The sequence below is a fragment of the Salvelinus alpinus genome, chromosome 6, assembly GCF_045679555.1.
Source record: "Salvelinus alpinus chromosome 6, SLU_Salpinus.1, whole genome shotgun sequence".
Classification (NCBI taxonomy): Eukaryota; Metazoa; Chordata; class Actinopteri; order Salmoniformes; family Salmonidae; genus Salvelinus; species Salvelinus alpinus.
In genome coordinates, this window is record NC_092091.1 from 12,846,056 (window position 1) to 12,868,626 (window position 22,571).

At 48.3% G+C, this 22,571-nt stretch overlaps 1 protein-coding gene across 14 annotated transcripts in view; it reads right to left on the reverse strand.

Moving 5' to 3' along the window:
• LOC139578165 (pleckstrin homology domain-containing family A member 7-like) overlaps positions 1–22,571 on the reverse strand; it is a 166,436-nt gene that overhangs the window by 31,203 nt on the left and 112,662 nt on the right. For 11 of the 14 annotated variants that reach the window (XM_071405444.1, XM_071405443.1, XM_071405441.1 and 8 more), the window contains 3 exons: positions 21,513–21,585; positions 17,519–17,619; positions 1,670–1,851 (listed from right to left, as the gene is read on the reverse strand). In XM_071405444.1, coding sequence (XP_071261545.1) covers positions 1,670–1,851; positions 17,519–17,619; positions 21,513–21,585 — 356 coding nt within the window. Of the gene's footprint in view, positions 1–1,669; positions 1,852–15,168; positions 17,470–17,518; positions 17,620–21,512; positions 21,586–22,571 lie in introns of those variants that run through there. The other 3 variants (XM_071405446.1, XM_071405434.1, XM_071405445.1) reach the window with 2 other exon arrangements.

The window sequence follows — 22,571 nt, forward strand, 5'->3', positions numbered from 1 at the left end:
CATCAAATACAGTGCTCCAGGATGCCTCATCAAATACAGCGCTCCAGGATGCCTCATCAAATACAGCGCTCCAGGATGGCTCATCAAATACAGCGCTCCAGGATGGCTCATCAAAGATATATGTGTGTACACTGTGTACAACAACCGGACCGTTTCACCACTATAAATCAGGTTAAATACAAAATATAATAAAATACAATGACAGCCTGATGTTAACAATATACACAATGTTCATTACAAATACTATAGTATATAGCTACTTCACACGCTTACAAACATACCATCAGTATGTACAGTACTGCAAAATGTTATATAATGTATTTGCATTAATTCTGTGTGAGCCCACATCCAGTTAACATGATACCCTAGACTAGACAGAGATACACTAGCCTAGACTAGACAGAGATACCCTAGCCTAGATGGAGATACCTAGACTAGACAGAGATACCTAGACAGAAATACCTAGACAGAGATACCGAGACTAGACAGAGATACCCTAGACTAGACAGAGATACCCTAGACTAGACAGAGATACCCTAGACTAGACAGAGATACCCTAGACTAGACAGAGATACCCTAGCCTAGACTAGACAGAGATACCCTAGCTTAGACTAGACAGAGATACCCTAGTCTAGACACAGATACCCTAGACTAGACAGAGATACCCTAGACTAGACAGAGATACCCTAGACTAGACAGAGATACCCTAGACTAGACAGAGATACCCTAGCCTAGACTAGACAGAGATACCCTAGCTTAGACTAGACAGAGATACCCTAGCTTAGACTAGACAGAGATACCCTAGTCTAGACACAGATACCCTAGACTAGACAGAGATACCCTAGACTAGACAGAGATACCCTAGACTAGACAGAGATACCCTAGAATAGACAGAGATACCCTAGACTAGAATTCTTTCCAATGTGTCAAGTAATTATATTTTTGTATTCATGATTTGGTTGGGTCTAATTGCTGTCCTGGGGCTCTGTTTATGGACCAGCTTGCTTAGGGGACTCTTCTCCAGGTGCATCTCTTTGTGATGGCTTTGTTATGGAAGGTTTGGAAATCGCTTCCTTTTAGGTGGTTGTAGAATTTAACGTCTCTTTTCTGGATTTTAAAAATTAGCGGGTCTCTGCCTAATTCTGCTCTGAATGCATTATTTGGTGTTTTACGTTGTACACAGAGGATATTTGTGCAGAATTCAACATGCAGAGTCTCAATTTACAGGCTGGCTGTCTGTCTGGCTCTCTCTCTCCAGCAGAGATACAGAGCTGCAATCTCTTGGGCTCTGTGTGGGTGTTTGTTTGTGTACCAATGCAATCTGTGAGCATGGTGAATGCACTCTCTGCTGCAAAGGCATACACACACAGACACTCACAATCAATGAGACTGACAGACTGGCAAATAAATGTGTCTCTCTTTCCCCAGACAGACATATTCAGAGACACACGGAGTTAAGAATTGCCACGCACGCACCAGTCTCTCACTCACTCACTCAAAAAAAAGTGCAAATTCCCAGGCAGCGTACCTCTTGGCTCCATGGTGAACTTTCCCCTAGGTACAGATCTAGAGATCAGCTTCCCCTCCCCAGATCTTAACCTTAACCATTGGTGGGGAAAATGCTAAACTGACCCAGGATCTAAGCCAGGGCAACTTTAACTACAACTACCTCTTGAGGCTGGCGGTGTGGTTCTGCATCAGCGCCGCCTGGTTCATGGCCTTCACCCAGCCGTTCATGTCTTCTTGTGTGTCGGCACTGAAGAAGTAGGTCCGCATGCCACTGTGCTCCGCCTGCGAGCCAATCACAGAGCTCCGGTTGTAAATGTATGAGCGCATGCCCGTGTGGCTGGCCTATGGGAGAGGAGAGAGGGAGGGTCAGAGTAAGGAAGAGTGATGGATGTGGGATCAGGCCAAAGGGGTAGATAGCAGGGTTGGGGTCAGTTGAGTTTTGCCCACTATTTTTTCAATTCATGAACTGAATTAAGAACTGAATTGACCCCAACCCTGGTAGAGATGGATAAAGAAGTGTTGAACAATTAAAAGATACAGGGACATTAACCAATGTCTGCCCATGGAGACACAAACGCGTTCAAGTCAGCCAATAGAGAGAAAGAGAGACGTCAGCATCAGCCAATACAAACACAGACATATCCGTGTTGGCCAATACAGAAACTGAGATACTATAAGGACCAGCCAATAGACACAGAGACAAGAGGCCAGCCAATTGAGAATGGAGAAAGAGAGAGACATCCAGACTGACCAATGAACACAGAGCAGCATGAGTGACATAACAAAATAATATCAAGGTCCAATCCAACCCACAACAGAGGACACTGTAAGCCAATCAACAAGAAGTAAGCCTAGAAAGAGCCATTGTGACATGACCATTCCAACATGCTGCTGAATTGTTTGTACTTCTGTTTATACATACATGTCTTATGCTGGTCTTTATGTCTTGTTCTGATTCTCCACACGTTTCCTAAAGTGTGCACTTGAAGACTTCCCATTATGGATTTAACAATGGTGGGGAAACCACATACAGTCAATGTTGCCACCAATCCAATGTGTTTAAAATCCATGACAGGGAGTATGCAAGTGCACACTTTAGGAGAAGGATGGCAAATCAGGACTCCAATCAGTTCACATCCCTATGGCTGAGTTCCAATTCTCTAAGCCTTCACCCAGTGTTCACTCCCCCTCATGTCTTTACAAGCATTGGATTGGTGCAAGCATAGTTGGGAGGGAGTTTCTACCATATTACTTACACCAGTCCGTTCCTTTTAAATACATGAGGGGAAGTAGACCAATGTTGTAGTGAGGGGGGAGTTGACCAGTCTAGTGAGGGGGAGTAGACCAGTCTAGTGAGGGTGAAGTAGACCGGTCTTAGTGAGGGGGGAGTAGACCGGTCTTAGTGAGGGGGGAGTAGACCCGTCTAGTGAGGGGGGAGTAGACCAGTGTAGTGAGGGGGGAGTTGACCAGTCTAGTGAGGGTGAAGTAGACCGGTCTTAGTGAGGGGGGAGTAGACCCGTCTAGTGAGGGTGAAGTAGACCAGTCTAGTGAGGGTGAAGTAGACCAGTCTTAGTGAGGGTGAAGTAGACCGGTCTTAGTGAGGGTGAAGTAGACCCGTCTAGTGAGGGTGAAGTAGACCAGTCTAGTGAGGGTGAAGTAGACCCGTCTAGTGAGGGTGAAGTAGACCGGTCTTAGTGAGGGGGGAGTAGACCGGTCTAGTGAGGGTGAAGTAGACCAGTGTAGTGAGGGTGAAGTAGACCAGTCTTAGTGAGGGTGAAGTAGACCGGTCTTAGTGAGGGTGAAGTAGACCGGTCTTAGTGAGGGTGAAGTAGACCGGTCTTAGTGAGGGTGAAGTAGACCGGTCTTAGTGAGGGTGAAGTAGACCGGTCTTAGTGAGGGTGAAGTAGACCGGTCTTAGTGAGGGTGAAGTAGACCGGTCTTAGTGAGGGGGGAGTAGACCAGTGTAGTGAGGGTGAAGTAGACCAGTCTAGTGAGGGTGAAGTAGACCAGTCTTAGTGAGGGGGGAGTTGACCAGTCTAGTGAGGGGGAGTAGACCAGTCTAGTGAGGGTGAAGTAGACCGGTCTTAGTGAGGGGGGAGTAGACCGGTCTTAGTGAGGGGGGAGTAGACCCGTCTAGTGAGGGGGGAGTAGACCAGTGTAGTGAGGGGGGAGTTGACCAGTCTAGTGAGGGTGAAGTAGACCGGTCTTAGTGAGGGGGGAGTAGACCCGTCTAGTGAGGGTGAAGTAGACCAGTCTAGTGAGGGTGAAGTAGACCAGTCTAGTGAGGGTGAAGTAGACCAGTCTTAGTGAGGGTGAAGTAGACCAGTCTAGTGAGGGTGAAGTAGACCAGTCTTAGTGAGGGTGAAGTAGACCGGTCTTAGTGAGGGTGAAGTAGACCCGTCTAGTGAGGGTGAAGTAGACCAGTCTAGTGAGGGTGAAGTAGACCCGTCTAGTGAGGGTGAAGTAGACCCGTCTAGTGAGGGTGAAGTAGACCAGTCTAGTGAGGGTGAAGTAGACCCGTCTAGTGAGGGTGAAGTAGACCGGTCTTAGTGAGGGGGGAGTAGACCAGTCTAGTGAGGGTGAAGTAGACCAGTGTAGTGAGGGTGAAGTAGACCAGTCTTAGTGAGGGTGAAGTAGACCGGTCTTAGTGAGGGTGAAGTAGACCGGTCTTAGTGAGGGTGAAGTAGACCGGTCTTAGTGAGGGTGAAGTAGACCGGTCTTAGTGAGGGTGAGGTAGACCGGTCTTAGTGAGGGGGGAGTAGACCAGTGTAGTGAGGGTGAAGTAGACCAGTCTAGTGAGGGTGAAGTAGACCAGTCTTAGTGAGGGTGAAGTAGACCCGTCTAGTGAGGGTGAAGTAGACCAGTCTAGTGAGGGTGAAGTAGACCAGTCTAGTGAGGGTGAAGTAGACCCGTCTAGTGAGGGTGAAGTAGACCGGTCTTAGTGAGGGGGGAGTAGACCAGTCTAGTGAGGGTGAAGTAGACCAGTCTAGTGAGGGTGAAGTGGACCAGTCTAGTGAGGGTGAAGTAGACCGGTCTTAGTGAGGGTGAAGTAGACCGGTCTTAGTGAGGGTGAAGTAGACCCGTCTAGTGAGGGTGAAGTAGACCAGTCTAGTGAGGGTGAAGTAGACCCGTCTAGTGAGGGTGAAGTAGACCCGTCTAGTGAGGGTGAAGTAGACCAGTCTAGTGAGGGTGAAGTAGACCAGTCTAGTGAGGGTGAAGTAGACCAGTCTAGTGAGGGTGAAGTAGACCAGTCTAGTGAGGGTGAAGTAGACCAGTCTTAGTGAGGGTGAAGTAGACCGGTCTTAGTGAGGGTGAAGAAGACCTGTCTAGTGAGGGTGAAGTAGACCAGTCTAGTGAGGGTGAAGTAGACCCGTCTAGTGAGGGTGAAGTAGACCCGTCTAGTGAGGGTGAAGTAGACCAGTCTAGTGAGGGTGAAGTAGACCGGTCTTAGTGAGGGGGGAGTAGACCAGTCTAGTGAGGGTGAAGTAGACCGGTCTTAGTGAGGGTGAAGTAGACCGGTCTTAGTGAGGGGCGAGTAGACCCGTCTAGTGAGGGTGAAGTAGACCAGTCTAGTGAGGGTGAAGTAGACCAGTCTAGTGAGGGGGGAGTTGACCAGTCTAGTGAGGGTGAAGTAGACCAGTCTAGTGAGGGTGAAGTAGACCAGTCTAGTGAGGGTGAAGTAGACCAGTCTAGTGAGGGTGAAGTAGACCAGTCTTAGTGAGGGTGAAGTAGACCGGTCTTAGTGAGGGTGAAGTAGACCGGTCTTAGTGAGGGGGGAGTAGACCAGTCTAGTGAGGGTGAAGTAGACCAGTCTAGTGAGGGTGAAGTAGACCAGTCTAGTGAGGGTGAAGTAGACCGGTCTTAGTGAGGGTGAAGTAGACCGGTCTTAGTGAGGGTGAAGTAGACCGGTCTAGTGAGGGTGAAGTAGACCGGTCTAGTGAGGGTGAAGTAGACCAGTCTAGTGAGGGTGAAGTAGACCAGTCTAGTGAGGGTGAAGTAGACCAGTCTTAGTGAGGGTGAAGTAGACCGGTCTTAGTGAGGGTGAAGTAGACCGGTCTTAGTGAGGGGGGAGTAGACCAGTCTAGTGAGGGTGAAGTAGACCAGTCTAGTGAGGGTGAGGTAGACCAGTCTAGTGAGGGTGAAGTAGACCAGTCTTAGTGAGGGTGAAGTAGACCGGTCTTAGTGAGGGGGGAGTAGACCAGTCTAGTGAGGGTGAAGTAGACCAGTCTAGTGAGGGTGAAGTAGACCGGTCTAGTGAGGGGGAGTAGACCAGTCTCAGTGAGGGTGAAGTAGACCAGTCTAGTGAGGGTGAAGTAGACCAGTCTTAGTGAGGGTGAAGTAGACCAGTCTTAGTGAGGGTGAAGTAGACCGGTCTAGTGAGGGTGAAGTAGACCAGTCTAGTGAGGGGGGAGTAGACCGGTCTTAGTGAGGGGCGAGTAGACCAGTCTAGTGAGGGTGAAGTAGACCGGTCTTAGTGAGGGGGGAGTAGACCAGTCTAGTGAGGGTGAAGTAGACCAGTCTAGTGAGGGTGAAGTAGACCGGTCTTAGTGAGGGGGGAGTAGACCAGTCTAGTGAGGGTGAAGTAGACCGGTCTTAGTGAGGGGGGAGTAGACCAGTCTAGTGAGGGTGAAGTAGACCGGTCTTAGTGAGGGGGAGTAGACCAGTCTAGTGAGGGTGAGTAGACCGGTCTTAGTGAGGGGCGAGTAGACCCGTCTAGTGAGGGTGAAGTAGACCAGTCTAGTGAGGGTGAAGTAGACCAGTCTAGTGAGGGTGAAGTAGACCAGTCTAGTGAGGGTGAAGTAGACCAGTCTAGTGAGGGTGAAGTAGACCAGTCTAGTGAGGGTGAAGTAGACCAGTCTTAGTGAGGGTGAAGTAGACCAGTCTAGTGAGGGTGAAGTAGACCAGTCTTAGTGAGGGTGAAGTAGACCGGTCTTAGTGAGGGTGAAGTAGACCCGTCTAGTGAGGGTGAAGTAGACCAGTCTAGTGAGGGTGAAGTAGACCCGTCTAGTGAGGGTGAAGTAGACCCGTCTAGTGAGGGTGAAGTAGACCAGTCTAGTGAGGGTGAAGTAGACCCGTCTAGTGAGGGTGAAGTAGACCGGTCTTAGTGAGGGGGGAGTAGACCAGTCTTAGTGAGGGGGGAGTAGACCAGTCTAGTGAGGGTGAAGTAGACCAGTGTAGTGAGGGTGAAGTAGACCAGTCTTAGTGAGGGTGAAGTAGACCGGTCTTAGTGAGGGTGAAGTAGACCGGTCTTAGTGAGGGTGAAGTAGACCGGTCTTAGTGAGGGTGAAGTAGACCGGTCTTAGTGAGGGTGAAGTAGACCGGTCTTAGTGAGGGTGAAGTAGACCGGTCTTAGTGAGGGGGGAGTAGACCAGTCTAGTGAGGGGGGAGTAGACCAGTCTAGTGAGGGTGAAGTAGACCAGTCTAGTGAGGGTGAGGTAGACCAGTCTAGTGAGGGTGAAGTAGACCAGTCTTAGTGAGGGTGAAGTAGACCGGTCTTAGTGAGGGGGGAGTAGACCAGTCTAGTGAGGGTGAAGTAGACCAGTCTAGTGAGGGTGAAGTAGACCGGTCTAGTGAGGGGGAGTAGACCAGTCTCAGTGAGGGTGAAGTAGACCAGTCTAGTGAGGGTGAAGTAGACCAGTCTTAGTGAGGGTGAAGTAGACCAGTCTTAGTGAGGGTGAAGTAGACCGGTCTAGTGAGGGTGAAGTAGACCAGTCTAGTGAGGGGGGAGTAGACCGGTCTTAGTGAGGGGCGAGTAGACCAGTCTAGTGAGGGTGAAGTAGACCGGTCTTAGTGAGGGGGGAGTAGACCAGTCTAGTGAGGGTGAAGTAGACCAGTCTAGTGAGGGTGAAGTAGACCGGTCTTAGTGAGGGGGGAGTAGACCAGTCTAGTGAGGGTGAAGTAGACCGGTCTTAGTGAGGGGGGAGTAGACCAGTCTAGTGAGGGTGAAGTAGACCGGTCTTAGTGAGGGGGAGTAGACCAGTCTAGTGAGGGTGAGTAGACCGGTCTTAGTGAGGGGCGAGTAGACCCGTCTAGTGAGGGTGAAGTAGACCAGTCTAGTGAGGGTGAAGTAGACCAGTCTAGTGAGGGTGAAGTAGACCAGTCTAGTGAGGGTGAAGTAGACCAGTCTAGTGAGGGTGAAGTAGACCAGTCTAGTGAGGGTGAAGTAGACCAGTCTTAGTGAGGGTGAAGTAGACCAGTCTAGTGAGGGTGAAGTAGACCAGTCTTAGTGAGGGTGAAGTAGACCGGTCTTAGTGAGGGTGAAGTAGACCCGTCTAGTGAGGGTGAAGTAGACCAGTCTAGTGAGGGTGAAGTAGACCCGTCTAGTGAGGGTGAAGTAGACCCGTCTAGTGAGGGTGAAGTAGACCAGTCTAGTGAGGGTGAAGTAGACCCGTCTAGTGAGGGTGAAGTAGACCGGTCTTAGTGAGGGGGGAGTAGACCAGTCTTAGTGAGGGGGGAGTAGACCAGTCTAGTGAGGGTGAAGTAGACCAGTGTAGTGAGGGTGAAGTAGACCAGTCTTAGTGAGGGTGAAGTAGACCGGTCTTAGTGAGGGTGAAGTAGACCGGTCTTAGTGAGGGTGAAGTAGACCGGTCTTAGTGAGGGTGAAGTAGACCGGTCTTAGTGAGGGTGAAGTAGACCGGTCTTAGTGAGGGTGAAGTAGACCGGTCTTAGTGAGGGTGAAGTAGACCGGTCTTAGTGAGGGGGGAGTAGACCAGTGTAGTGAGGGTGAAGTAGACCAGTCTAGTGAGGGTGAAGTAGACCAGTCTTAGTGAGGGTGAAGTAGACCCGTCTAGTGAGGGTGAAGTAGACCAGTCTAGTGAGGGTGAAGTAGACCAGTCTAGTGAGGGTGAAGTAGACCCGTCTAGTGAGGGGGAAGTAGACCGGTCTTAGTGAGGGGGGAGTAGACCAGTCTAGTGAGGGTGAAGTAGACCAGTCTAGTGAGGGTGAAGTGGACCAGTCTAGTGAGGGTGAAGTAGACCAGTCTTAGTGAGGGTGAAGTAGACCGGTCTTAGTGAGGGTGAAGTAGACCCGTCTAGTGAGGGTGAAGTAGACCAGTCTAGTGAGGGTGAAGTAGACCCGTCTAGTGAGGGTGAAGTAGACCCGTCTAGTGAGGGTGAAGTAGACCAGTCTAGTGAGGGTGAAGTAGACCAGTCTAGTGAGGGTGAAGTAGACCAGTCTAGTGAGGGTGAAGTAGACCAGTCTAGTGAGGGTGAAGTAGACCAGTCTTAGTGAGGGTGAAGTAGACCGGTCTTAGTGAGGGTGAAGAAGACCTGTCTAGTGAGGGTGAAGTAGACCAGTCTAGTGAGGGTGAAGTAGACCCGTCTAGTGAGGGTGAAGTAGACCCGTCTAGTGAGGGTGAAGTAGACCAGTCTAGTGAGGGTGAAGTAGACCCGTCTAGTGAGGGTGAAGTAGACCGGTCTTAGTGAGGGGGGAGTAGACCAGTCTAGTGAGGGTGAAGTAGACCGGTCTTAGTGAGGGTGAAGTAGACCGGTCTTAGTGAGGGGCGAGTAGACCCGTCTAGTGAGGGTGAAGTAGACCAGTCTAGTGAGGGTGAAGTAGACCAGTCTAGTGAGGGGGGAGTTGACCAGTCTAGTGAGGGTGAAGTAGACCAGTCTAGTGAGGGTGAAGTAGACCAGTCTAGTGAGGGTGAAGTAGACCAGTCTAGTGAGGGTGAAGTAGACCAGTCTTAGTGAGGGTGAAGTAGACCGGTCTTAGTGAGGGTGAAGTAGACCGGTCTTAGTGAGGGGGGAGTAGACCAGTCTAGTGAGGGTGAAGTAGACCAGTCTAGTGAGGGTGAAGTAGACCAGTCTAGTGAGGGTGAAGTAGACCGGTCTTAGTGAGGGTGAAGTAGACCGGTCTTAGTGAGGGTGAAGTAGACCGGTCTAGTGAGGGTGAAGTAGACCGGTCTAGTGAGGGTGAAGTAGACCAGTCTAGTGAGGGTGAAGTAGACCAGTCTAGTGAGGGTGAAGTAGACCAGTCTTAGTGAGGGTGAAGTAGACCGGTCTTAGTGAGGGTGAAGTAGACCGGTCTTAGTGAGGGGGGAGTAGACCAGTCTAGTGAGGGTGAAGTAGACCAGTCTAGTGAGGGTGAGGTAGACCAGTCTAGTGAGGGTGAAGTAGACCAGTCTTAGTGAGGGTGAAGTAGACCGGTCTTAGTGAGGGGGGAGTAGACCAGTCTAGTGAGGGTGAAGTAGACCAGTCTAGTGAGGGTGAAGTAGACCGGTCTAGTGAGGGGGAGTAGACCAGTCTCAGTGAGGGTGAAGTAGACCAGTCTAGTGAGGGTGAAGTAGACCAGTCTTAGTGAGGGTGAAGTAGACCAGTCTTAGTGAGGGTGAAGTAGACCGGTCTAGTGAGGGTGAAGTAGACCAGTCTAGTGAGGGGGGAGTAGACCAGTCTAGTGAGGGTGAAGTAGACCGGTCTTAGTGAGGGGCGAGTAGACCAGTCTAGTGAGGGTGAAGTAGACCGGTCTTAGTGAGGGGGGAGTAGACCAGTCTAGTGAGGGTGAAGTAGACCAGTCTAGTGAGGGTGAAGTAGACCGGTCTTAGTGAGGGGGGAGTAGACCAGTCTAGTGAGGGTGAAGTAGACCGGTCTTAGTGAGGGGGGAGTAGACCAGTCTAGTGAGGGTGAAGTAGACCGGTCTTAGTGAGGGGGAGTAGACCAGTCTAGTGAGGGTGAGTAGACCGGTCTTAGTGAGGGGCGAGTAGACCCGTCTAGTGAGGGTGAAGTAGACCAGTCTAGTGAGGGTGAAGTAGACCAGTCTAGTGAGGGTGAAGTAGACCAGTCTAGTGAGGGTGAAGTAGACCAGTCTAGTGAGGGTGAAGTAGACCAGTCTAGTGAGGGTGAAGTAGACCAGTCTAGTGAGGGTGAAGTAGACCGGTCTAGTGAGGGTGAAGTAGACCAGTCTTAGTGAGGGTGAAGTAGACCAGTCTTAGTGAGGGTGAAGTAGACCGGTCTTAGTGAGGGTGAAGTAGACCGGTCTTAGTGAGGGTGAAGTAGACCAGTCTAGTGAGGGTGAAGTAGACCGGTCTTAGTGAGGGTGAAGTAGACCAGTCTTAGTGAGGGTGAAGTAGACCGGTCTTAGTGAGGGTGAAGTAGACCGGTCTTAGTGAGGGTGAAGTAGACCGGTCTAGTGAGGGGGAGTAGACCAGTCTAGTGAGGGTGAAGTAGACCGGTCTAGTGAGGGTGAAGTAGACCAGTCTTAGTGAGGGTGAAGTAGACCGGTCTTAGTGAGGGTGAAGTAGACCGGTCTAGTGAGGGGGAGTAGACCAGTCTAGTGAGGGTGAAGTAGACCGGTCTAGTGAGGGTGAAGTAGACCAGTCTTAGTGAGGGTGAAGTAGACCGGTCTTAGTGAGGGTGAAGTAGACCGGTCTAGTGAGGGGGAGTAGACCAGTCTCAGTGAGGGGGGATTAGACCGGTCTAGTGAGGGTGGAGTAGACCAGTCTCAGTGAGGGGGAGTAGACCCGTCTAGTGAGGGGGGAGTAGACCAGTCTTAGTGAGGGGGGAGTAGGCGAGTGCACACTTTGGAAGATAAAGCCCTTTGGTGGTCAACTCTGTCTTGTTGTCTATGGAGAAGCAAATCTTCTGAGAGGGTTTTAGTTAGAAGATGGCCATCACTGCAAAAGGCAATTAGTGAGGCAATCACTCATGTCCTCACCATTATGTAACAAATAAGAGCCAATCTATCTGGGATGTATTCACTAGGATTCAATTGGAGGCTAATGGGCTGAAATGGGGAGGGACCAACCTAAATTTGTCCAGTTAATCAGTTGCAAAACATTTTCCTACGGATCCAACATTCGTCCTTTAGTCCAGGGCTCTTCAACTCTGACCCACTGAGGACCAGAGCCTGTTGGGTTTCTGTTCTACCTGATAATTAACCCTACGAGGGCCGGAGCCTGTTGTGTTTCTGTTCTACCTGATAATTAACCCTACGAGGGCCGGAGCCTGTTGGGTTTCTGTTCTACCTGATAATTAACCCTACGAGGGCCGGAGCCTGTTGTGTTTCTGTTCTACCTGATAATTAACCCTACGAGGGCCGGAGCCTGTTGGGTTTCTGTTCTACCTGATAATTAACCCTACGAGGGCCGGAGCCTGTTGTATTTCTGTTCTACCTGATAATTAACCCTACGAGGGCCGGAGCCTGTTGGGTTTCTGTTCTACCTGATAATTAACCCTACGAGGGCCGGAGCCTGTTGGGTTTCTGTTCTACCTGATAATTAACCCTACGAGGGCCGGAGCCTGTTGGGTTTCTGTTTTACCTGATAATTAACCCTACGAGGGCCGGAGCCTGTTGGGTTTCTGTTCTACCTGATAATTAACCCTACGAGGGCCGGAGCCTGTTGGGTTTCTGTTCTACCTGATAATTAACCCTACGAGGGCCGGAGCCTGTTGGGTTTCTGTTTTACCTGATAATTAACCCTACGAGGGCCGGAGCCTGTTGGGTTTCTGTTCTACCTGATAATTAACCCTACGAGGGCCGGAGCCTGTTGGGTTTCTGTTCTACCTGATAATTAACCCTACGAGGGCCGGAGCCTGTTGTGTTTCTGTTCTACCTGATAATTAACCCTACGAGGGCCGGAGCCTGTTGGGTTTCTGTTCTACCTGATAATTAACCCTACGAGGGCCGGAGCCTGTTGGGTTTCTGTTTTACCTGATAATTAACCCTACGAGGGCCGGAGCCTGTTGGGTTTCTGTTCTACCTGATAATTAACCCTACGAGGGCCGGAGCCTGTTGGGTTTCTGTTCTACCTGATAATTAACCCTACGAGGGCCGGAGCCTGTTGTGTTTCTGTTCTACCTGATAATTAACCCTACGAGGGCCAGAGCCTGTTGGGTTTCTGTTCTACCTGATAATTAACCCTACGAGGGCCGGAGCCTGTTGGGTTTCTGTTCTACCTGATAATTAACCCTACGAGGGCCGGAGCCTGTTGGGTTTCTGTTCTACCTGATAATTAACCCTACGAGGACCGGAGCCTGTTGGGTTTCTGTTCTACCTGATAATTAACCCTACGAGGGCCGGAGCCTGTTGGGTTTCTGTTCTACCTGATAATTAACCCTATGAGGACCGGAGACTGTTTGGTTTCTGTTCTACCTGATAATTAACCCTACGAGGGCCGGAGCCTGTTGTATTTCTGTTCTACCTGATAATTAACCCTACGAGGGCCGGAGCCTGTTGGGTTTCTGTTCTACCTGATAATTAACCCTATGAGGACCGGAGACTGTTTGGTTTCTGTTCTACCTGATAATTAATTGAACACACCTGGTGTCCCAGGTCTAAGTCAGCCTCTGATTAGAGGGGAACAATGAAACTGTCTTGGAGGTCCAGAGTTGAGTTTGAGGGTCTATGCAAGCGTCTTAAATGGCACCCTATTCTCAATTACTGCACTTCTTTTGATAAGGGCCCTGGTGTGATTTGGAACTAGACAAAGCAAGGAAAAAGATGGCCAGACGGCAGCCCATGCAAATGCTTTGTAATGAACAGTAATTGCACACAAATTTCTTTCCCTCTTTGATTCATTCATTAAAAATGTATGCAGTTTAATTAACTTTGTGGAGAGGAAGTGGGAAGTGTCTCCGTAAAAGGAAGCAGAGGTGTAATGTAATTTGGGTGCCATTTCTTCATTTCAGTGTTAGAATCTTATTAATGTGGATTTTGCCTGACTCGATGTTTGATACAAACAGGGCTTTTTGAGTTGAGGGTGTTGTTAGTGACATGACAACACAAACAACAGCATACACACATATATTCACACTCACACACACTCCTGCAGATTGACAGTGTAATACTAAGGCTCTTAGCCCCAGGCAGTGGTTCTGGAAGGTCAGGCCAGAAGGCTGCCTCTACCCCCTGGGGAGGTCTTAAATCTGCTCCCGGCTTGGCCTGGCCTAGTCTGGGTTAAGCCTATAGTGTACACTTCCCCTCTCCTAACCATTTGTGGGGGAAATGCAAAACTGAAGCTGCTAGCTGTTAATTAACTAGTTCAATAGCTGGACAAGCTGCTAGCTGTTAATTATCTAGTTCAATAGCTGGACAAGCTGCTAGCTGTTAATTATCTAGTTCAATAGCTGGACAAGCTGCTAGCTGTTAATTAACTAGTTCAATAGCTGGACAAGCTGCTAGCTGTTAATTAACTAGTTCAATAGCTGGACAAGCTGCTAGCTGTTAATTAACTAGTTCAATAGCTGGACAAGCTGCTAGCTGTTAATTAACTAGTTCATTAGCTGCCCTGTTGTTCATAGGTGGATGAACAGCACATGCTCGCCTACACCCTCACACACACACTGTCTTGTACAGATAACCTTCTGGGGACACACAATTCAGTCCCATTCAAAATCGTATTTTCCCTAAACCTAACCCATACTCTTACTTTAACCCTAAAACTAACACTAGCTCCCAACCCTAACCCTTAACGTAATTCTAAACCTAACACTAATTCTAACCTTAACCATAAACCCCTTAGAAATAGCATTTGACCTCATGGGGACCAACAAAACGTCCCCAGTTGATCACATTTTTGTTTGTTTATTATTCTTGTGGGTGCTTCTGGTCCCCACAAGAATATTTAAATACTGACACACACACAATCTTTCTATACCATCTGCTACCCTGTAACTTTCCAATAACTGCTCTGTCTTTTCAGACCAATATAAGAATGTGCAGACACGGAACTACACAGAGCCTGATCTCCAATAACAGCCCTAACCACAGCCTCTTCACTGCAGCAAGAATGCTGAGCCGGACATTCAGTGCACCGTGTGACCGTCACACCTCCACTGCTCACCTTGGGCAAGTCTCTCTCCCTCTCTCCTTCCTCCTCCTCCTCAAAAATAGCCTGTAGTCCCAGACAGGAAGGCTAACACTAGCAGCAGTCCTCTTCCTCCTCTCCCCAGCCCCTCTCAGACAAGCAGGACTTTTTTTTGTCCCTTCTATTTAAATCCATTATATTCCAGAACAGCATGGGGCCTGGGTCACGTCCCAAATGGGAGCCTATTCCCTACATAGTGCACTACTTTTGAACAGAGCCCTATCAAAAGTAGTGGACTATGTAGAGACTAAGGTGCCATTGGTACGTAGCCCTGGTCTCTAAACTGAGAACAAAAACTCAAACTCTCACATAGAAATACGTTTACCTCCAATAAACACTGAGAATGAATACATGACTCGTTCAAATATGTTCCGGAATCCACCATATTGAATGGTTTCTACTCGTCTGCATAATGGAAATGAAGATTGGAACTGTATAGGATGTGAATATTGTGTTTAATAAATGTTGCCTGGTCCCAATTCGGTTTGTGTTGCCTTGACACAAACATGTGATTCCAGAACAGCAGGCAGTTGAGGAGAACAAAAAGCTTATTCCACTGAAATAAAAATCTATCAAATAGTCAGTCAATCCTCCTCCATGAGTGGCATGTTGGATATGAGAGCAAACAGAGGAAATATGAAGGTTTAGCCAACACACATAACGAGGTATGAGCAATGAGATCATACAAGAAGGAGAGAACAGACTAAATGGAGTAACCAAGACACATCAGTCTCCAAACAAGCATGCTCCAAACAATAAGAGCCATATACACACTGTCGTGGTATATATTTCCTATTGTCTGGCAAATGACATGGCAAAAGCAGTAACTGTAGTACAAGTGGTTGAGAGGCCAGTACCTATTTATGAGTGGACGGTGCACTTGTGTTTCATTGGACGACCTCGCACACTCACAGGGGTCCCAGCGAGGCAGCCCACCAATAGGAACAAGAGAGGGAACAGAGTTCAGCAAATAGGGGACAGGGGGTCACCAGCCTCCTAGCTAGGTTGGTTGGCTCCACAGTGGAGGGGAGGGGTGGGAAAGGAAGGTTCTAACCATGGGGAAATATTTTTGGGATGAAATAGTAAAACTAACTCACTGTAGTGTTGAATGGTTGCAGCACAAACAAACTGACAAGAGAACAGAAAACAAACATACAGGCCTGTTCTACCTATAGGGTGGTCTCTAGCAGGGTAACTAGGGTTACAGGTATTGACGGGGGGAGGGGGCACTACTCCTGACATTCTCCCAACTCTTCTATGGCACCAACAGAATCTTGGAACAGAGAGTAGAAAACACAAGCAAGCCATTCTCTATGGGACTCCGGCTATCTCCCTCACACACACACACACACACACACACACACACACACACACACACACACACACACACACACACACACACACACACAGCAGTGTGACAGAATACATGAGTGCAGCAGCTCAATATAACCTGTCTTTGATAAGGGCTTGGAGCTGATACCAGAGCCATTCCAGGGTCAATTCCAACCTGGCCAGCCCAGATCTCCACTCCGCATTCAACTGCATTTAGCCTGTTAGAGTGCAACTGCAAACTGGGTCATAAGAGTCTTTCTCACTGCAGCAGCTTGAGTCAACAGTGGAGTTAACAGTAAACAACAACCATCAGTCTACATCAAACAGCCATCAACAGTAAACAACAACCATAAACAACAACCATCGACAGTAAACAACAACCATCGACAGTAAACAACAACCATAAACAACAACCATCGACAGTAAACAACAACCATCGACAGTAAACAACAACCATCGACAGTAAACAACAACCATCGACAGTAAACAACAACCATCGACAGTAAACAACAACCATCGACAGTAAACAACAACCATCGACAGTAAACAACAACCATAAACAGTAAACAACAACCATAAACAGTAAACAACAACCATAAACAGTAAACAACAACACCGCCAGATGATGAACCAACTATAAAAAGGACAACCGGATAGCAGTGCTCCTAGGGTCCCAAAATTCCCAGGTTTTCTCGAAATCCTGGTGGGAAGATTCCCAGAATCAGGAGGGAATAAGCAGTAAAATCGGCAAAGTTAGCAGAATTTTCCAACCCTACTGACAGCAGTGTTTCTCAACTCTGGACTGTCCTTGGGTAACACCAAGACTGCACAATTGTGTTCCAGCCCAGCACAAGCACACCTCGTTCAAATAATGAAGGGTTAGATGATCAGGAATCAAATAGAATCAGGTGTTCCTGTGATGGGCTAGAGTTGAGGAACACTGCCTTGGGGACTCAACACAGGTTTGACCTGCGGGGGTCTGGGTCGGGAGGAAACATTGACTCAACATTGAATCAATGCCAACAGCCAGAGGGGCAGGAGAGACTGGGGGACATTACTAGGAGACACTGGCCTATATTATACGTGCCGTCTGGCACACAGTCAAGAGACTGAAACCTAAACCCCCATTGACTCGGCATGACAAAAGAGGCAAGGCTGTATGTAGTGTGGAAAGAAAACGTCACAGAACCACACTGGCTTCCTGTGGGAATGAAACCACTAGCAGAGAATATTAGAGAAATGTGCTTAATCTAGAACCAGATATACAGCTAGAAGCTCAGCCTCTGTCACCGATATAACTCTGTGTCATAGCGGGTAGGATGTCCTAAAATGTACACCGTGTTCTAGGTCTGTAGAGAAAACCTATGGTTGGAGTCAAGGCTTTGTGGAGAAAATAGCTTTCTTTGTGGGAGTATTTTTTAAATAAATGTAGTGTCTTCATTTAATAGACAAGCATATTACAAAGTGATCAATATAGAAAATCATCAATAGCCAATGGGTTGGGAGGATGGATGCAGTTAAATATCTGATTGCAATATTATCCAGGAAACAGGATATTATCAATCCTTGATTGAGAGAATTCTTCTTGTGAGCATAGTGACCTCACGGTGATGCACTGCCTCTAAGCCAGCGGTTGGTCAAATAGCAGTCAATATGAAGCAGAGAACCAATCGTATTCAGTCCATTTGTGTCAGTCCACAAAATGCTAGTGTTAAGTAAATGCAAAAAAGTTGGCTGTATTTTTAACAGTAGGCATAAATATTAACCTGTGAAACATACAACATAAAGCCATAGAACATTTAATTAGATATAAAATAAAGAAAAAAAATCATATAAAGATTGCCTAAAAGTGTTGAGGTAAACTCTGGGTCGTACCTTGAAGGCGTACTTGCGGATGATGTGGTCTTCAGGCTCCACGGCTGAGATGACATAGCTGGGCAGAGGAATACTACCCAGGACTGACTCCTCCCTGCTGTCTGTTAGCAGAGAGAGAGGGAGAGAAAGAGGTGGCGATAGAGAGAGATGAAGGGCAGAGAAATGTCACTTACAGCCCACTAAGAACATTTCCCTCCTCCACCACTATAGTCCCCCCCACATGGCAGGAAACCCAGTCAATCACCCCTGTCCCTTTCATAGCACTCCTCCATACCACCAAACCACTAAATATCTCTCTGCCCATCCAGTTGGCATGGCCGGTTCATACCACTAAATATCTCTCTGCCCATCCAGTTGGCATGGCCGGTTCATACCACTAAATATCTCTCTGCCCATCCAGTTGGCATGGCCGGTTCATACCACTAAATATCTCTCTGCCCATCCAGTTGGCATGGCCCGTTCATACCACTAAATATCTCTCTGCCCATCCAGTTGGCATGGCCCGTTCATACCACTAAATATCTCTCTGCCCATCCAGTTGGCATGGCCCGTTCATACCACTAAATATCTCTCTGCCCATCCAGTTGGCATGGCCGGTCCATACCACTAAATCTCTCTCTGACCATCCAGTTGGCATGGCCGGTTCATACCACTAAATCTCTCTCTGACCATCCAGTTGGCATGGCCGGTTCATACCACTAAATCTCTCTCTGACCATCCAGTTGGCATGGCCGGTTCATACCACTAAATCTCTCTCTGACCATCCAGTTGGCATGGCCGGTCCATACCACTAAATCTCTCTCTGACCATCCAGTTGGCATGGCCCGTTCATACCACTAAATATCTCTCTGCCCATCCAGTTGGCATGGCCGGTCCATACCACTAAATATCTCTCTGACCATCCAGTTGGCATGGCCCGTTCATACCACTAAATCTCTCTCTGCCCATCCAGTTGGCATGGCCCGTTCATACCACTAAATATCTCTCTGCCCATCCAGTTGGCATGGCCGGTTCATACCACTAAATCTCTCTCTGACCATCCAGTTGGCATGGCCCGTTCATACCACTAAATATCTCTCTGCCCATCCAGTTGGCATGGCCGGTTCATACCACTAAATATCTCTCTGACCATGCAGTTGGCATGGCCCGTTCATACCACTAAATCTCTCTCTGACCATCCAGTTGGCATGGCCCGTTCATACCACTAAATCTCTCTCTGCCCATCCAGTTGGCATGGCCCGTTCATACCACTAAATATCTCTCTGCCCATCCAGTTGGCATGGCCGGTTCATACCACTAAATATCTCTCTGCCCATCCAGTTGGCATGGCCGGTTCATACCACTAAATATCTCTCTGCCCATCCAGTTGGCATGGCCCATTCATACCACTAAATCTCTCTCTGCCCATCCAGTTGGCATGGCCCGTTCATACCACTAAATCTCTCTCTGACCATGCAGTTGGCATGGCCCGTTCATACCACTAAATCTCTCTCTGCCCATCCAATTGGCATGGCCCGTTCATACCACAAAAAATCTCTCTCTGCCCATCCAGTTGGCATGGCCGGTTCATACCACTAAATCTCTCTCTGACCATCCAGTTGGCATGGCCGGTTCATACCACTAAATATCTCTCTGCCCATCCAGTTGGCATGGCCGGTTCATACCACTAAATATCTCTCTGCCCATCCAGTTGGCATGGCCCATTCATACCACTAAATCTCTCTCTGCCCATCCAGTTGGCATGGCCGGTTCATACCACTAAATATCTCTCTGCCCATCCAGTTGGCATGGCCGGTTCATACCACTAAATCTCTCTCTGCCCATCCAATTGGCATGGCCCGTTCATACCACAAAAAATCTCTCTCTGCCCATCCAGTTGGCATGGCCGGTTCATACCACTAAATCTCTCTCTGACCATCCAGTTGGCATGGCCGGTTCATACCACTAAATATCTCTCTGCCCATCCAGTTGGCATGGCCCGTTCATACCACTAAATATCTCTCTGACCATCCAGTTGGCATGGCCCGTTCATACCACTAAATCTCTCTCTGCCCATCCAGTTGGCATGGCCCGTTCATTCCACTAAATCTCTCTCTGACCATCCAGTTGGCATGGCCCGTTCATACCACTAAATCTCTCTCTGACCATCCAGTTGGCATGGCCCGTTCATACCACTAAATCTCTCTCTGCCCATCCAGTTGGCATGGCCCGTTCATACCACTAAATCTCTCTCTGACCATCCAGTTGGCATGGCCGGTTCATACCACTAAATATCTCTCTGCCCATCCAGTTGGCATGGCCGGTTCATACCACTAAATATCTCTCTGCCCATCCAGTTGGCATGGCCGGTTCATACCACTAAATCTCTCTCTGCCCATCCAATTGGCATGGCCCGTTCATACCACAAAAAATCTCTCTCTGCCCATCCAGTTGGCATGGCTGGTTCATACCACTAAATCTCTCTCTGACCATCCAGTTGGCATGGCCGGTTCATACCACTAAATATCTCTCTGCCCATCCAGTTGGCATGGCCCGTTCATACCACTAAATATCTCTCTGACCATCCAGTTGGCATGGCCCGTTCATACCACTAAATCTCTCTCTGCCCATCCAGTTGGCATGGCCCGTTCATTCCACTAAATCTCTCTCTGACCATCCAGTTGGCATGGCCCGTTCATACCACTAAATCTCTCTCTGACCATCCAGTTGGCATGGCCCGTTCATACCACTAAATCTCTCTCTGCCCATCCAGTTGGCATGGCCCGTTCATACCACTAAATCTCTCTCTGACCATCCAGTTGGCATGGCCCGTTCATACCACTAAATCTCTCTCTGCCCATCCAGTTGGCATGGCCCGTTCATACCACTAAATCTCTCTCTGCCCATCCAGTTGGCATGGCCCGTTCATACCACTAAATCTCTCTCTGACCATCCAGTTGGCATGGCCCGTTCATACCACAAAAAATCTCTCTCTGCCCATCCAGTTGGCATGGCCGGTTCATACCACTAAATATCTCTCTGTTGGCATGGCTGGTTCATACCACAAAATATCTCTCTGTTGGCATGGCCGGTTCATACCACTAAATATCTCTCTGCCCTTCCAGTTGGCATGGCCGGTTCATACCACTAAATATCTCTCTGCCCATCCAGTTGGCATGGCCGGTTCATACCACTAAATATCTCTCTGCCCATCCAGTTGGCATGGCCGGTTCATACCACTAAACATCTCTCTGCCCATCCAGTTGGCATGGCCGGTTCATACCACTAAATATCTCTCTGTTGGCATGGCTGGTTCATACCACAAAATATCTCTCTGTTGGCATGGCCGGTTCATACCACTAAATATCTCTCTGCCCTTCCAGTTGGCATGGCCGGTTCATACCACTAAATATCTCTGCCCATCCAGTTGGCATGGCCGGTTCATACCACTAAATCTCTGTGTGCGCGCGCGTTGCTGGATTAAAGAGTAATTGGTTAAAAATACATTCAAGGAGCTATGGAGGAGACATTCCCCATATGGGGCCTCCGGCCAGCTCTTTTATCTGCCCGTTACACAAATACACTGCAGAGGCTTTGCAGACCAGACCTGTCTGGGACAATGAGGATAGATTACATCCTAGCACGACACCAGGGGAGTGACACAACATCCTCACGTTTAACCCACCACGTGTGTGAGTGTGAGTGAGTGAGTGAGTGAGAGAGAGAGACAGAGAGAGAGAGACAGAGAGAGAGAGAATGGCAGAAGTATGGAGAGCAAGATTAATGAAGAAGGAGAGAGACTGTAAAGAACAGAAATAAACAGATGGAGCTGATGGTGACTGAAAGAGATGAGATGGGAGTGAGATGGGAGTGGGATGAAGATGGAGGGAGAGAGAGGGAGAGTCAAAGTGAGAGAAAGATTGAGACAGACCCCACTGAGCCCCAGGACAGCAACACAATTAGACCCAACCAAATCATGAGAACAGAAACTAGAGCACGCACACAATCGTCTCACCTTTGTAGTAGAACAGGCAGTAGTCAGCCAACACAAACCACTTCCTCTTCCAAAGCCTCATCCCAGAGCTGTCCTGAAAAAGAAAAAGAAAGAGAGTTTATTGGCCTGCTACGTCTGCCATTGCTGTTTTTTGTTTTTTTTGTACACTTTTTCAAACTCTCACAGCCAGGGGAATGAGGGAAGCAGATGGAAGAGAAAACCCACTTCAAAACAGCTCTGGTCAAAAGTAGTGCACAACATAGGGAATAGGGCGCTATTTGGGAGGAAGACTGAGTGAGAACAGTCTACAAATAGACTTGTACAATGCGATCCATACACCCAGCTAAGGCTGCACAATATGGGCAAAAAAAAATCTAATTGCAATTTTATCACCAAATATTGCGATATTAATCAAAACACTTGGGTGACTGGAATCATAGAAATAGAATGAGTTATATTAAGAAGCGAAGTTGAAAGTAGTTCTTGTTTGTAGCAATCTGTTGACTGCATTTTACCTAACAGAACAGCATGCAAACGTACAACCTTAGTGGCAAACAGAGAAGGAGGAGGAACTGTACTGCTTGAGTGACAGGGGACAGAGCTTGGTGTGTGTGGGAAGAAGCCATAAGAGGAGAGAGGGAGAATCTCTTGCGATATGGATATTGTCAATATTGCAATTTCAATGTGAATTCAATTAATTGTGCAGCCCTACACCCAGATATCAGTTTATCCAATCTCTGTTGTCTTACAAACACCCATCAACTAATGAGCTCTATCTTATATTTCCCACTATCAGCCAATCAGTGTTGTCCTACAAACCAATATCAACCAAAGAGCTCTATCCTATATCTCCCACTATCAGCCAATCAGTGCTGTCCTACGAACAACTATCAACCAATGAGCTCTATCCTGTGAGTCTATGTTTCTCAACAAATGTTTTGCACCACTTTGTGTCTACCAATGAGCTTTGTTACCTGTCTATCACCTTCACTGGCTTGATTACCTTGTATACATATCCCACTATAAGCCAATCAGAATTGTCCTTCAGACACCTATCAACCAATGAGCTCTATTCTGCTT